At 46.2% G+C, this 17399-nt stretch overlaps 1 protein-coding gene across 1 annotated transcript in view; it reads left to right on the top strand.

Moving 5' to 3' along the window:
• The window catches only part of DNAH9 (dynein axonemal heavy chain 9), a gene marked incomplete at both ends in the record, with an annotated part of 297882 nt that extends 282252 nt beyond the window's left edge, over nucleotides 1–15630 (top strand). Inside the window, 3 exons of the mRNA XM_082861738.1 lie at nucleotides 3235–3417; nucleotides 10597–10986; nucleotides 15403–15630. Of these exons, the coding sequence (XP_082717864.1) occupies nucleotides 3235–3417; nucleotides 10597–10986; nucleotides 15403–15630 (801 nt within the window). The remainder of the gene's footprint in view (nucleotides 1–3234; nucleotides 3418–10596; nucleotides 10987–15402) is intronic.
• Between the last annotated feature and the right edge of the window lie 1769 nt (nucleotides 15631–17399).

Genomic DNA, 17399 nt, shown 5'->3' on the forward strand with positions numbered 1-17399 from the left:
AAGGAAGATAAGAAAGTTTATGTTGCCCAGAATCCAAACCACCTAGCATCAAAAATGTTCCTAGCGTAAAAATGAAAAGGCTGGGAGTATGTGAGTAATAGGCTTAGGGTTCTTCGGGCAGCATTAAAGGAAGCTTCTAGTTCTTGTCATTTCCCTTCTTCTGATCACTTCAAGAAATGGTGTGTGTGTGTTTGTGTATGTCAGAGATGAATGAAGTACGATCACTTGCCAAACTCTGGAGAACCCAACTGCAGCACAGATACCAGGAAGTGGGCAGATTTCACTAATATACAGACATTACCCATGGAGGAAAAAGAAGGAGAGAGAAGAAGAGGGGAAAGGGGAAAAGGACACAAAAGAAATTCACGTAATAATACAAATGGCCAAGAAAAATTGTAAAATATTCTCAACATCGCTCATAACTAAATGGAGTTAAGTGAAATATTATTTTCCACACAATGGTAAAATTTTTTTAATGTGAGGATATCCAGTGGTGAGAACATAAGAAAAGATGTACTCCCATCTCTGTTAGTAGAGGTTTAAATTGTCGAGCAATCTGACAATAGCACCTAAAGTTTAAAATGTTCATATATTTTACTCATAATTCTATTCCTAGGAATTCAACCAGTGGAAACACTCAAAAGGGCACAGATGTTATGATATACTTCTTTATTGCAGGATTGTTTATAATAGTAGAAATGATAAACAGACCAAATACCATCAATAGGGGGATGACTCAATAACTTATGCTATGCCAAAACAGTGAAATAATATATACTGTTAAAAAAACAAGGTAAATCCATAAGTACTAACAAGGGAATGTGTTCAAGATACATTATTAGGTGAGAAAAGCAAGCTGAGGGACTTCTCTGGCAGTTCAGTGGTTAAGACTCTGAGCTTCCACTGCTGGGGGCATGGATTCTGTCCCTGGTTGGGGAACTAAGATCCCGCAGGCCACATGGTGTGGCCAAAAGAAAACAAAAACAAAACACAAAAAAAGCAAACTGAAAAATCTGTGTGTATTACGATTCCATTTGTGATAGATAGAAAGAGAAGGAGGTGGGGAGGGAAGGGAGAGCGATGGAGGGAAGAGAAGCAGCAAGGCAGGCAGGAAGATACGGCAGACGTGATAAATATGGGGATGGGTGGATGGATAGATGGATGATGAATGGATGATGGATAGATAGGGTCATATGCATTGAAGGACACCTGCAGAAATTATAAACCAATCATTAACAGTGCTTTTTTTCCCGCTTTGAAGGAAGAGGCAAAATTGTGGGAGGATTTTGCTTCTAATATCAGATGAATCTGTAATATTTAGATTTTTATGATAAGCATTTATTACTTTTCCAAAAGGAAAAAAAAAACAGAGGTGTTTGCTCGTGGAAGTAACGTAGACCACATCCCTTGGCATGCACTGCTCCCATCTGAAGTGTCCTCTCTATGTCTGTGGATTTGCTTCCTCCTCAGGCAGGGTCTCCAAGTCCTCCAAGGCCTGATCAGTGACGGAAGAGAACTCTGTTTCCCCATGTTCAATATGTTTTGAAACAATAGCTCCAGACTATCTTTTCATTTTTTTGTGAATAATGTCCAAATGACAGCTTGCTGATACAGGGCTGTTTCTTCAAATTCAGCTCCAGAGACAGAACTATGACGTAGTTTTAGCCATTTGTCTTCTGTCTCAGCAGCAGCTTCCAGGTACTGTTAAAATTCCATTCCAGTTTTTGCTATGACAGAACCAGAGACCCATTTGTGACACGGTTATGAGTTTTTACTTTCTTTTCTTCTAACATCAGAAGCTCTTTTCCTAGATAATGTATTGTCTGTTAACAATACAAGGCAAAATTAATATTAATAATCCTGTACATGTATAGGGTCCTTTGTGGCTTTCACATGCTGCCACATTCATCACCTCTTTTGGTTTGATCTCTTCACCAGCCCTGGGAGTTGGCAGGGGAGGGGGCAGTGGAGAAAGCTGCTCTTGGAAATTTTTAATAGATGAGAAAATTGAGGTCTAAATGACTTGCTTAAATTCACACGGGTAACACATAACAACGCTGTATTAACTCAGACAGGGTTCTTTGGTTGCAAGGAACAGGGGCCAGTTTGGCTGAAATAGGCAAGAAATAGCTCACTGTATCAAAGGAATACACTGAAGAAAGGATAGAAACCACAGTGGCTCTGGGGTCCCAGGGAGAGAGAAGGGTGGACCATCGCACTTCCCTCCACTTTCTGCACCTAAATCCTGGGCTTGAGATTCAATTTTCATGCTCCTGGGAAAGATCATCTGATTGGCCCACTTGAGTCAGTGGAGGGCTGGGCCTGGTGACTGTGCCCCAAAACAGTGGGAAAGAGGTAATTTCACTAAAGGAGACAGGGACCCGTCATTAGAAGAAGAGGGATGAGATGAACGCACCAAAACAGCATCCACCACACACGTCCACCAGCTCTCCTGACTCCAGGCAGGGCTGGAACTGGAGCCCTGGCTCCCTCTCTCCCTCCCTCCAGCCCCTCTGCCAGCCACATGTTCTAGTAGGTCTGCACTGTCTCGTTTTTCCTTCTCTGCTGACAGAGCTCCTGGGCTTTACTCATTTGCTTCAAAATGGCGGACTCAGCCTCCCAGTGCTTGCCCTCCAGACAGCCCAGAGTCTCGGTTCCTCAATTCCAATTTTCCCGGAGAGAGGCCCTGATTGTTCTAGCTGCCCTGGTCTGATTAGCTGACAGCCCGTGTGACAAAAGTGTCCGTGGGGTGTGGGAGGAGGTTTACATGAGCTGTGGTGATGCTTCTTCCAGGACCCAAGGACAGGAACTGCAGTGCAGCCTCGTGGAAACTCCGAATGGAATGTTTACATGTCTCCATCACTGCCGCTCATCGCCGCGGCTGCCCGTGCTTCCAAATGACCGCCCTAGGCCCAAGTCTGTCCTATGCCCTCCTAGCTCGATTCCCACAGCTAGCAGGGCCAGTCTCTGGGTTTTTCAACTCCCAGTTCTCAGAAAGGCCTCTGTGTTCATCCTTTTCAGCTGGTCCCAGGAGTCACAGAGAGCTGGCCAGCCTATACGGGAGGCCTTGCTGCGGCTGGCCCTCAGCCCCTGACCCAGTTGGCCTCAGCAAGCGGGCAAGTGTATGCCCAGGGCACGGATGACTGGCATCTTTAGTGCCACGTGGCGGGGGAATGGAGGCCTTCTGGAGAAGTTGAACCCCGTCTTAACCCTGTGTTTCCTGTTGTGGGGCAGGTCAAGGCCGCCCTGGAAGAAATATTGGAGCGGGTGACAGATGAGTTTAACATCCCAGAACTGATGGCCAAAGCAGAGGAGCGCACCCCCTACGTGGTCGTGGCACTCCAGGAGTGCAAACGGATGAACGTCCTCACCCGAGAGATTCAGCGCTCCCTGCGAGAGCTAGACCTCGGATTAAAGGTGGGCGAGGCTGGGGGCGGGGAGGGAGGGCATTGCCAGCGGGAACCCCTTGTGGGAGGAGCGCCAGGGGAGCTGGAGAGCAGTGGTCACAGCAGCCTCACTGCCTAAGAAGGTGCCACTCCTAGAAACCAGAGTCTGGCCATGCTGCAGGGAGGGTAAGACAGGCTCTGAAGCTGGGAGCTGGGAAGGCAGAATGAGCTGTGACTGGCAAGCTGCCCGGGAGCCCGTGCTCTGAGTGCCGAGGAGAAGAGAAGTCTTGATGCCCTGTGTCTTCTGCTGACATGGGTGGTGTTGCTTTCATGGGACGTAGAAGTGTGTGCTGCATCAAAGCACAGGTTCTAGACAGCCCTGCACCACTGCCCAGCTCTGCTGCCTCCTCTCTGTGTGGCCTTAGAGTGACTTAAGTCTCACTGCGTCTCAGTTTCTTCACCTGTAAAACAGGGATAGCGGTCCTACTTCATAGGGCTTTGGGAAGGATTCAATCAATAGGTTTGCATAGAATGTTTAGAGCAATGCCCAGCACGTGGCAAGTACCCAGAAGTGTAAGCTGATGGCATTATTATTACCACCCCGTCAGAGGAAAGGAAAGAACTTTAATCTTTTGCAACCTCATGGTTATCTGAAAGGCCCGAGATGCTGCACAAGCTCTGACGTTTCTCATGAGCAATGAAAGAATCTATTATTTATACCACCAATTATGTAAATAGATCTATTTTATTCTCCATAAGATAATTCCATCAAGTGCCCAACACAAAGCCGAACATATCACCTGCATGATAGGTGAGTGGGAGGTCCTGCTGCCTTTGAGGAGCTGAGGAAAGTAACTGTTGTCAGTTTACACTGGCACATTTATTAAAATAATTGTAACCCCAGACAGAGGGAAAGTGAGAACCCAGTTTTGTAGGCAGCAGTGAAAGCTCAGCCCAGCCCTGGATGTCCAGGCCTGTGATGTGCTGCCGCCCTTGTGCCTGCCTCTTGGAGTCGTATGACCACTGTCACGGGTGCAGAGGACACACAACCATGAGCGTCTTCACACGTGCTCACATAGAAACTATGAAGTAGACTGAGAAATCTGGGTGAGTTTTCTTCAGTCTGTTAATTCCCATTCGGCCCCAATATGGATAGAAGGAAATAAGGAGAAAGGAGAGACGGGAAAGGATGTCGAAGGCTGAGGCTGTTTGGCAATGTTACCAAATTACGCGCCGGCTTGTAATCAAAGGAAATACAGAATTCCATAGAACAATCTCAAATGTAAATAAGGACCTTGCCGGTCATTTGATGTGGCTCGGTTCCCTAGGTACGCGGGTATATATTCATAATTATCTTGAGCTTGTTTGTTGCAGTCTTAGCTTAGTGAATCTGTGCAATTTGCTGCAACCTATCTACCCATCCGACCTCCTATTCATTCACTCATTTTTCTTTCAAGAGCCTTCGCCGCGGTTTGGTGTCATGGATCCCAGTGCGTGCCTGGGTGAGGATGAAGGGGTGGGGAGGGAGTTACTCTTTTCTTCCAGTCTAGCTGGAGCAGGGCTGGTGGATGGCCAGCCTCGGTGCTCTGCCCTTGGGGAGACAGCGGAGACTGACAGGGGAGCCTTCCTCTCCAGACGGACAGTCTGGCGGGAAAACGAGCGTACAAATGGATTACAGTACCAGGCAGGATTGATTCAGTGCCACACAGAGAGAGGTGCGAGAAGAAAGGAAGAAATAAGTATGTGGAATCAGGGATGGCCCCAGCGGAGAAGTGGCATGCAGGGGGCTTTGGAGGAAGAGTAGGATTATGACATGTGGCAATAAGAAGAATCTTCTAGAAGTCCCAAGGTGAGGAACCCTAAGCCTGTTCTAAGAGTTAACTTAGTTTGGCTGGAGCAGAGGGTCCCCCAGGTGAGTAAGAGTGATATGGTGAACTTCTAAAGGTGACTGGTGGTGACAACATTGACCCAGAAGCAGTCAGGACAACGGTCTGTTGCCTTTTTCTCCTGGTCCCCTGTGAGCGGGGGGACAGACAGAGCAATCTCCACTTAAAAACGCTGTCATGAAAACCCAGTCTCATTAGGACAGGGCCCCAAACTGGCCTGGTCATCAGAATCCCTGGGGGCATCATCCCAATATGTGTTCCTATCTCCACCCTCCAGTCCCACCAACCTGTGGAGCTGGGGTCTGGAAACCTATATTTTTAGCCAGCAGCTGGGTAATTCTTGTGGCGAGACAAGTTTGTGAATAGCCTTAAGGCAAGTAGGTAGAAGAAAAGATGGACAGATGTCTTCATGGAACAGTGAAGTTGCAAGGGGACAGCGGCAGAGTTCAGAGAACGAAAAGTTTCCAAGTCTGGGGAAGAGGTTAAGCTGAGCTGCAAGAAATGGGAGTCAGAGAGGAAACGGCTGAAGGGAGCAACTGAAACAGGAGGGGTTCACAGGACAGCCTGGCATGTGCGGGAGACGTGAGGGCCCCACTGGACAGCAGCTGGTACATGGAGCGGTGAGGAGCTCACATCCCAGCTCCCAGCGGAACATGGAAGGGGAAGCATAATGGGAGGAGAGGAAAATCTGAGTGACGTTTTCCTTCCGGTCCTTTCTTTCTCTTTAACAGACACTCTGAAGTTCTAGGACTGTTTTAGGCGGAGCACAGGGAGATGTGGGGCAACCCACACTACCCAGCACATCAAACAGACAAACCCAAATGCCCTGCCCAGACTGGGCACCAAATTAGAAAATGTCTGACTTTTTAAGTCATTAAGTCAATACCCTCAGCATTTTTTATTACGAAATTTTTATTCATAGTTGGCTGGATGGGAAACCATAATCCTACCCAAAAGTACTGGCTGAATTGAAAGGCACAGCTCTTTAACCCCTGAGGACTGTGAGAGCCCACAGCACACAGCACACAGAAGTGGCCACCTGGGAGAGGTCTACCAGCCACAACCGTGTCCCCACAGAGAAGAATTCAGGAGAGTCAGACATCTGGCTGTCAGCCTTACACAATGAAGAACCAGGTCCTGTGAGCATCCCAGAGCTGATTGGTCAGAGGTACTGACTCCCACTAACCAAATGCACAAAAGCCTGATGTACAAAACTCCCAAATGCCAGTTTATTCCTTTACAATCCTTTACAACTAGGTATAACTTTCAAAGCGCCATTGACTGATGGCAGCCTGCCCAGAAAATTCTCTATCTACCTGTGTTGGAAAACTACAAGAGAAGCTGGATTCTTATGCACTGTCCAGTATGGTAGCCACTAATGACAGGTTAACACTTGAAATGTGGCTAGTCCAAACTGAAATGTGTTGTAAGTTTAAATTAAATGCCATATTTCAAAGATATAGGACAAAAAGGGGGAAATATCCTATTAATAACTGTTAATATTGATTAAATATTGAAATATTTGACATTTTAAATCTATTAAGTTAAATAACATATTACGAAAATTAATTTTTTCTTTTTATTAATTTTTTTTATTTTTTTATTTTTTTTGCGGTATGCAGGCCTCTCACTGCTGTGGCCTCTTCCGTTGCGGAGCACAGGCTCCGGACGCGCAGGCTCAGCAGCCATGGCTCACGGGCCCAGCCGCTCCGCGGCATGTGGGATCTTCCCGGACCGGAGCACGAACCCGTGTCCCCTGCATCGGCAGGTGGACTCTCAACCACTGCACCACCAGGGAAGCCCCTCTTTTTATTTTTTTAATGTAGCTACTAGAAAATGTAAAATTACACACATGTAATTTTGTGAATTTTAAATGTAAAATTACCCATTCACAACTTGCATTGTATTTCATTTGGGCAGTGCTCTCTTAGATGGAGTCATGGCCAGCCCAGAATCTGGGGCTGGGAAGTATTTTCTATTATTCAGATATTTAATGGCATCAAACATTTCCCCCCTGTGCTTCAGTGGCTAATTGCCCCTCCTAATTGACAAATTCTGTTTTTCTAAACATGTGAAAGATGTTCAGTCTTAAAGCCCAACTTGCTGACTTGGGGAACCGCTCTGGCTCTTTACTCTCATCCGTTGACTCTCATGTGTTGACTTAATAGTTCAGGTTTTGCTTTGGCCCTTTAGTGACATACGGTCACCACCCCACAGGCAGCTGCCCTGGTCCACATGCCTGCTAGAGTGCACAGATGGACCAGCTGCGGTCACCTGCAGTCTGGACGGCAGACTGGGAAGGGTGGAACCCACATCATTCCCACTTCCCTCCACATCTCTTTGCCTCCCGGTGTTTCATTCCTGTGAAAGCTGGTTGCAAAGACCACCTTCAGAGGGAAGGAAAAGCAGACAGGGGCTGACCCTCAGAACAAGGTGCAGCCTGCAGCCCCTGGAGAAGGGCATATGTGGGCGTTGCTGACCCCACATGACGGACGCTGGCCACGTGCCTGCGAGCCCAGAGCACCAGCCACTTCTGACCCTCCAGAGATGCCCTTTACAGATGGACATTCCTGGCCATCCAGAGGCTGGAGTCCTTAGGTTTGGAATGGAGCCTTTGAATCCGCGCTTTTAACAAGCGCACTGACTTAAAGCAATGAAGGCCTAGAGGGCAAATCAGGTTTTTATCTTATATTCTACCTAAGAAAGACTTTGAAAGCATTTATTTATAGGGACAAAAAAAGTGGTTAAGGCCACATCCAGGTAGCCCTCATACCCACCATAAAGCGCCCCCCAGTCTTTAGTTCTCCCTGCTTTCCCTGCAATATGGACATGGAACAAGACAGTAACACAGGATCCTGAACTACGTCATCTTCTTAAGGATTTAGTGTTCTCTTTGTGAGTTTTCTTTTTGTCGACTCTTGACCTATAAGCACATAAGTGCAGACATTAATCCGTGTTCCACGGGATCCAGGCAGGGGGAGTTTGAGGAGGTCAGCCTTGAGCAGATGGAAGCAGGTTTCTCTCGCAGGGAGCTGGAGTCTTTACAAAAGGCCTGCTTACCCACAGTTTGGCCCAGAAACTTCCCGTCTGCCCACCCCACCTCCCCCAATCTGGCAGCACCTGAGGAAACGAATTTTCTCTGAACACCTTTTAGGAAACGCTGTCCCAGAGTCTGTAGGTTTATTCCTCTTTTCCTAAGAAAGGGACCCATATTACACTGAGTGAATTTGGAGTGGGGTTCTCTCTGGTTTCTTCTCAACCCCTCCTCTGAAAGTGAGTCATTTCTATGTCCACTCAAGGTCATGGGCAGATCTGAGTTCAGCATCCTAACCACAAGGTGAACGACTTCTTCTTTTCCTAAATCGTTCCTGCTTCACTCTCAAACGGGCAGAACCTGAGAGCACATTCTTTAAGGCTCCATCGCTCATACTTTCAATTAGTAAATGCAAGATCATTGTCAGAATAACTTCTAAGTAGATAGAAATTTTTAAGAAAGCCAAGTTACACATTTTATGCTTCCCTGCTGTCAAAATGATTTTAGATTTCTGAAGAGTGTTAAGTACTACCTATACATTTTTTTATTATCAGATTTTATTTTTAGAGCAGTTGTAGGTTCACAGCAAAATTGAGCAGAAGGCGGAGTTCCCATATCCCCCTCCCCCGACCACACCCAGCCTCCCCATCATCAACACCCCCAGCAGAGTGGCCCATCTGTTACAGCTGGTAAATCTACCCCGACCCCTCACAATCAACAGAGTCTCCTGTAGTTCACATCAGGGTTCACTCTGGGTGGTGTACGTTCTACGGATTTGGACAAATGTGTAATGACATGGATCCGCCGTTTTAGTGTCTTACAGGAGAGTTTCACTGCCCTAATATTGCATATATTTTAATTTAAGCACATGATTTCTTCTTGCAATGACTGTCAGAGAAATAGAGGTTTATGGGACCTCACCGTTTTCAGAAGTGGCACATCTCTGTGTAAGGCATGGTCACACCGAGTAAGTGATTGAATTAGCCGGGGGCGATAACCAGGCAACAAAGGACTTCTCTGTACCAGCAAACAACTGTGGCTGGCAGAGTCCGGGGCTCCATGTGAGTTCATCTCTATTTGTCTCTCCGCCGCGGCCCTCAGAGATGTGCCAAAGGACCGGGACATTTTCATCCTACTTTTTCCAGTAGTGCTGGCCCAGTCCTGTTAGGTCAGTTGTGGGATGATTCCAGGGCGGGGGACCTTACCTCCCCACCAAATTACATGGCCAACAACATTCACAGGTGCAAAAAACTTCCACAGACACACCCCGACTCAAAACAACCCAAAACAATTCTGTGGGGAAGCGAATTTATTTGGTGTATTATTTATAAAAAGCACTTTATAATTATGTGAGTTAATTGGCCATTGAAAACTTAAAATTTTTATTTTAAAAGGAAAAATAAATACGGCCTATATCTTTTTCCTTTTAAGTCTATTGGACTTTATTTTTTTGTAATGAGTCTTGATTTGTCTACATATCTTCTTATCTGCAGTTTAGCCAGCGTGTACTATTATATGCCCATAAACATGTTTTATTAAAACTGCAACATACAGAATTTTTAACACAACCCTGGCAAAAACACATACACTACAGTTTAATTACCAAACAGAAAACTAGGCCTTTCTGTTTAGAGCAGTGCTGTCCAATAGAACCCTCTGTAATGATGAGAATGTTCCATATCTGTGCTAAGGGCACGGTGCCTGCTGATGACATGAAATGTAGCTAATGTGACTGATAACCTTATAATTTTAACTCACCTGTGCTTAAATAGCTTCATAGGACTGATGGTCATCACATCAGACACAGCAAGCCTTACTGGGTACCCTAACCCCCGTGCAGACGCCGCTGCAGTAGACATGACATCTTCAAGAAATTGCAGATCCTTGGCATAACTAAGGTTACAAAGTTTAATTTAAAGATGATTTCCAATGTACATCTTCCTTTACAGATTTCATCTAGCAATTGGAAGAGGATTCCTCCTTCGCTGGAGGAGAACAGAGGAGCCCAAGCTTTAGGGTAGGGTGGAATCAGCGTGGAACCCACAGGTGGCTTGAGGTCTGCAGTGGACCTGAACTACTGTCAGTAGATACGTGTAGACTCTGATACCACAGGAGTGGGGAGACCACCAGTCTCTGTGAGACAAACCTTGCAGATCAAGTACTAGACAGGGACTGTCATTGTGTCACCGACCCCAGCCGTCATCTCCTGTCTTCCCAAAGATCCCCGAGGCCAGCTGTTTCCAGGGACTTGCTGCCCCTCACTGTTTCCCCTCTCATTCTTTGTCTTCAGGGGGAGCTGACCATGACCAGCGACATGGAGAACTTACAGGACGCTCTGTACCTAGACACGGTGCCGGAGCCCTGGGCCAGGCGTGCCTACCCTTCCACTGCAGGCCTGGCAGCCTGGTTTTTGGACCTGCTCAACCGAATCAGGGAGTTGGAGGCCTGGACAAGCGACTTTACGATGCCCCCCACTGTGTGGTTGACAGGCTTCTTCAACCCTCAGTCCTTCCTGACCGCCATCATGCAGTCCACGGCCCGCAAGAATGAGTGGCCCCTGGACCAGATGGCCTTGCAATGTGACGTGACAAAGAAGAACAGAGAGGAATTCAGGAGCCCCCCTCGGGAAGGGGCCTACATCCATGGCCTCTTCATGGAAGGCGCTCGCTGGGATGCACAGGTAAATCCTGGGATGAGCCAAAGGGCATCCCCAGTGGGCTGATTACATACACATTGCCCCCTGTAAAGTACAATTGCTAAAAGGGATGCCCTTTTTTTTTTTTTTTTTTTTTTTGCGGTACACGGGCCTCTCACTATTGTGGCCTCTCCCGTTGAGGAGCACAGGCTCCGGACGCGCAGGCTCAGCGGCCATGGCTCACGGGCCCAGCCACTCCGCGGCATGTGGGATCTTCCCGGACCGGGGCACGAACCCGTGTCCCCTGCATCGGCAGGTGGACTCTCAACCACTGTGCCACCAGGGAAGCCCAGGGATGCCCTTTGAGCATCCCTTGAGGCTGTCAAATCATTTCTATGTAGCCAAGGATGACCTAAAGAGTGCAGAGTGAGTAGAGAGGTTAAAAGCAACAGACTAGCTGGATCTGAATCCCAGCACTACCGCTTACTAATTCTGTGAAAAATCTCAGTTTACTCAACTGTTTTTTAAAAAATATTTATTTATTTAATTTATTTATTTGGCTATGCCGGGTCTTAGTTGTGGCACGTGGGATCTTTGTTGCTGCATGTGGGATCTTTGTTGTGGCACACAGGATCTTTAGTTGCGGCATGCGGGCTCTTAGTTTCGGCATGTGGGATCTAGTTCCCTGACCAGGGATCGAACCCAGGCCCCCTGCATTGGGAGTGAAGAGTCTTAACCACTGGACCACCAGGGAAGTCCCTACTCAACTGTTAAATGGGAAAACAGAGTTGCTGTGATGATTAAACGAATTAATATGCAAGACACTTAGAACAGTGCCTGGTACATAGGGAGTGCTCAAAACTTGTTGTGTGACCTGGGGGTATCATTTCACCTCCCTGGTCCACTTTCCTCATTCATGAGCTCTTGGAGGGCAGGAATCCCTCCTACTTTTTACACTGCTACGTGTTAGCAAAGGGGTGCCAGTGATATCATTTAAAGTGACACTTTGAATGGATTCCTCACTACAGGCTAATACAAATTTGAGTCAGCATAAGATCAGAAAAGATGTTTTGTCTCCGATAGGAAACTAGCAAACAAGCACAGGTGGCTGGGATAAATGACATGAACAAGGATGGATAACTCTAGGACAAGTTTACATTTGTTATATACATGATCTGGAAGGACTACTTAGTCAAATATCCCATTTGGCAATATTTGCACTAAACTATTCCTAACAGTCAATACAAAGGAACGTGGGAAAACTATTAGAAGGTCTAGAAGATCCTACAAGTCCACATCAATATGCATAGAGAGCTGTACTAAGTTGAAGAGTGTCCCCTCAAAATTCATGTCCACCCAGAACCTCAAAATGTGACCTATTTGGAAAGGGGTCTTTACAAATGTAATTAGTGAAGATGAGGTCACACTAGAATAGAGTAGGCGCTGAACCCAATGATCGGTGTCTTTATAAGAGGAGAATGCTCTGTGAAGACGGAGGCAGAGACTGGAGGGGTGCATCTACAGGCCGAGGGAGGCCAAGGGCTGCAGCAACCACTAGACACTAGGGGAAAGGCATGGGACAGGTTCTGCCTCAGAGCCTCCAGAAGGAACCAACCCTACCTACACTTTAAGACTTCTGGCCTGCAGGACTGTGAAAGAATACGTTTCTGTTGTTTTGAGCCACTGTCTTTGTGATAATTTTGTTACGGCAGCCCTCGGAAACCAGTCAAGGGCCAAAAGAAAGGACGGTAAAGTGGGGCAGTGTTCAAGCAGCCTGAACGTTGAGAAGGAAGCCTACTTCTCTCTCTCCACCTGAACATTTGCACAAGTCTGGCAGTGGAGATCACATGTGGACTGTGTTAGGTGTAGGGTAGCCGGAGCTAGGATACTAAAGACGCCAAAATGAGAGAAGTGCAGGAAAGATAAGTAGGGGGGAAGCTCAGAAGGAGGAGCACTGGCACTGGGGGGACAAAAGGACATTGATTCCAAACAACTGCCTCTCATTTGTTCATTACCTTGTTTCCAAATAAAAAAAAAAAAAAAAAATAACACCCGCCCACCAAGAACTCTTGTTCTCAGAGTCTATATCCCAGAAAGTATTCAGCAAAAAGGGATGGGTTGGCTTCCCTGGTGGCGCAGTGGTTGAGAATCTGCCTGCCAGTGCAGGGGACACAGGTTCGAGCCCTGGTCTGGGAAGATCCCACATGCCACGGAGCAACTGGGCCTGTGAGCCACAATTACTGAACCTGCGCGTCTGGAACCTGTGCTCCGCAACAAGAGAGGCCACGATAGTGAGAGGCCCGCGCACCGCGATGAAGAGTGGCCCCTGCTTGCCGCAACTAGAGAAAGCCCTCGCACAGAAACGAAGACACAACACAGTCAAAAATAAATAAATAAATAAATAAATAAATAAAAGATTACTATTAAAAAAAAGAAAAGGCAAGGGTAAGGATGTCCAAAAAGAAAAGGCAAGGGTAAGGATGTCTTGTTTTATGGATCTCCTCCATAAAACAAGAACATTGGCAAAAAAAAAAAAAAAAATATATATATATATATATACACACATGTATATAAAGATATATATAATAAGATATAATATATATCATATATATAAGATAATAGTATAATAAGGTATATATCAAAATCATATATAATAATTATATATATATATATACCAGAATCAAACTTGTCAGAACTCCGGAAATTAACCAGAGGCTTTTGGCAACCAGAGCACTGTTTGTTGAAGAAAAATGACTGAAAAAAGAGCAAGCATTAAATGCAAATGGATTAAACACTACAATTAAAAGGCAGAGATTGGCAGAATGGATTAAATTTTTAAAAACCTGATCCAACTACATGCTGTGTATAAGAGACACACTTTAGATTTAAAGACACAAATAGGTTGAAAGTAAACAGATGGAAAAGACATGCCATGAAAACAGTAACCAAAGAGAGTTGGGGGACTATACTAATAGTAGACAAAATAGACTTAAAATTGTTATTAGAGAAAAGACAGAAGAGAGAGGAATTGTAGAGACCAAAAAAAGGCATTTTACAGTGATAAAAGGTCCATCCATCAAGAAGATAGAACAATGACAAATATATGTGCATCTAACAAAAGAGACCCCAAAATAAAGGAGATGAAAACTGTCAGAACTGAAGGGAGAAACGGACAACTCAACCATAATAACTGACGACATTAACACCCCACTACTAATGGTGACAGCTAATGGTTATAGAGTTTCTTTCTGGGGTGATAAAAATATTCTGGAATTTATATAGTGGTGATGACTGTACAAGTTTATAAATATACTAAAAACCAGTGAAATGTACATTTTAAAAGAGTTGGTTTTATGGTATATGGAAAAAGAAAGGTTCTACCCCTGCTGCCACTCCCTACCATAAACACTCAGTTGTGGGGGACAAGGGGTCCTCACTGTTTACCTTAGTTCTGTTACTTACTATGCCTCATGTCAGCCTCTACCAGAACTGAAGAGGCACATCCTTCCCGTTAAATACATTTCATGGGAATTAAAACAAATTCTGTCCAAGCAGAAGGGGCTCAGAATCACCTAGGCACAGGCAAGGAATCCATGAGTCACTCTGGATCATCATTTCCCAAAGTATGTTCAGAAAACCCTAGTGCCACGAGAAATGAATAGGTTGCAAAAAAAGGGTCCTGTGGTCACATAAGTTTGGGAAAGACTGGGATAAATAAGGTCAAACTGTTTTCTTTACTGCCAGGACTTCTTGTCTGCAGTGTGCTAGTGTGCACCGTAAAGCTTCAGGTCCAGGGCATGGTAAGCACCACTTCCCAAGCTTATTTCACCAAGGCACCTTTTTGTTCCTCAGAATATTTCTCAGGACTACTAGGAAAAACTTCCCCAGACAGCACTATGGAGACATCTCAGAGAACCAGAGAGAGGCCCCAGCTGGAAAGCTACAGAACGGCCAGGTCCCTGTTACTTGAGTGAAGATAGAACACAGCTCCCTCTGCTCAAAAAGAGAAAATGCTCTAGAGGGTGGAGGACAGCACATAAGAAGCTGGAACAGGACATAACCAAAGCCTTAACATCTAAAGCGTTTGCCGGCAGGGACTGTGTCTTGCTCAGCTTTAAGTCCCTAGCACCTAGCATGACATCTGGCAGATAGCTGCATTCGGTATGCTTACGAAATGACAAAACTAAGAGAAATTCAAGCCCCAAAGAGATTAATGTGCATATGATAGGCAACAGCTTTCGGAACTTTGCTTCGAGAAGATATTCAGGCTGAAAAACAGTGGGAATATGATGTCCACCCCTCCACGGCACCCCATCGTGGGTTGTCGAGAGAACTTAGTAAGGGGGTGGGCCCAGGGCAACCAGGTCTTCCCAGTATCTCTCCCGGATCTCCCGACAGGAGCAGGCCTGGCTGGCTGAGCTTGGGGCCTGACCTGAGATGTTCTCATGTCCTTGTCCTTAGGCTGGGGTCATCACCGAGGGGAAGCTGAAGGAGCTGGCGCCCCCCATGCCTGTGTTGCTCCTCAAGGCCATCCCCGCAGATAAGCAGGATTGCCGCAGTACCTATCCCTGTCCTGTGTACAAGACTTGTCAGCGAGGACCCACCTACGTGTGGACTTTACACCTGAAGACGAAGGAGAAGTCTTCCAAGTGGGTTCTGGCCGGAGTAGCCTTGCTTCTCCAGGTGTAGCTCCTTGCAGACCCGACGAGGAGACAGAGCTGGGCTGAAGGCTGCCCAGAGGGACCAGTGGAGAGGGCGGACCACAGCCCTAGAGAAAGATGAGAAACCAAAAGCACTCACAGTTCTGAAGAATTCCTTTGGGGAACTCGGAGAGAAGGACCTAAAGTGAGGCAGAGCCAGAGGAGTGTGGACCTGGGAACTAGGGGAGAAGAGTCTTGTAACACTGACCCTTTCCTAATAAAGCGATTTGTTCTTCAACTGTGTCCGGTCCAGGCTTTGAGCGTTGCAGAGTCATAAGTTATCATGAAGAGCCCAAGAGAAACGAGCCGCAGGCACTTGAGCCCTGACGTCGTTATACAGCCCTACACGCAGCGCCCTAGTTCCCAGCTAGTCCGGGGCCCAGCAGCACCGGCATTGCCCATGAATCAGAGTCTGCATTTTAACAAGCTCCCCAGGTGATTTGTATGCACTTTATGGTTTGAGGAACATTACTCTGGATCAGGGGGCCACCCAACTTTTTCTGTTAGGGATCAGATAGTAAATATTTTAGGCTTCGCAGGGCATACTGCTTCTGTTGCCACTGCTCACCTCTACCACTGTAACCCCGAAGCAGCCATAGATGATACCTAAACGAATGGGTGTGGCCACGTTCTAATAAAACTTTACAGAAACAGGCAGTGGGCTAAATTTTGCTGATCACTGCTCTAGAGGATAAGGGAAGTATATATGCAATATTTATCCTTCATTAATCCACACATCCATTTAACAAGTGTTTAACATATACTACTTGCCGAGGACAAAACTGCAAACAAGGTGGATTGTTTCCTTGTCTTTCTGTCATCCTTCAGATCATTTAAGAGGGGCCCAAGGAGAACACTTTCACCTAAAGCTTTTTAACCTAAAAGTTTTCTAGATTTTCCTCTGTGGAACACATTTTCACTGGATGCCCAAAGAGGTCTACAGTTTTAATGAGCTGTAAAGAGCTCTATGGGGGGGCTTGTTGGTTAAGTCGTCTGGGGGTGGGGATTCACCACTCCTTCTAGGATCATTATTTCCACATATCCTTGGAGAGACTTATTTTTGGATTAATTACTATTTAGTACAGTGGTTCTTCATTTTGAGCAGGCATCAGAATCCCCTGGAGGACTTGTTAAAACAAAGATTGCTGGCCCCCACCGTTCAGAGTTCGATTCAGTAAGTCTAAGCAATTGCCGATGCTCCAAGTCTGGGGACTGCACTTTGAGAACTCCTGATTCGAAACATAAAAACCCACCCTCCTACAAACCTCTGCTATGAGAACACAGCGTCTCATGCCAATTCCACCATGATTTTCCTGCTTTCTGCCTTGTGGTTCCCACATCCCCCAAAGAAGGGCCTTATTCCTCATCTTCATGCTATAAGAGAGTTAACAAATTCCTCTGGAATCCAGGGATTCCAACCTAAGTGCTGTCTCTCCTCACATCAGCCAGCAATGTACTTCCCATTGTTTGCCAACAACTTGCAGTTTCTTGCCTACAGTTCATCTGTTCCCATGGAGATAGCTCTGTCCTCCTCCTCAGCATCATGCTTCCTGATCCTCACTGGGAACAGTACAGTGAGAGCAGGCAGCGGACGACCAAGATGGAAGGAAAGTGGTGTCGCGGTACGAGAGCAGGACACTCTGGGTCACATCAGTTTTGGAGACAAGTGGTCAGGTTAGATATGTGTGTTAATAAACCTCTAGATACACTATAAATTGGATCAATACTATTGATTTCTTCCTAACACGTACAGACAAA

The sequence above is a fragment of the Leucopleurus acutus genome (assembly GCF_964270905.1).
Source record: "Leucopleurus acutus genome assembly, chromosome: 19".
Classification (NCBI taxonomy): Eukaryota; Metazoa; Chordata; class Mammalia; order Artiodactyla; family Delphinidae; genus Leucopleurus; species Leucopleurus acutus.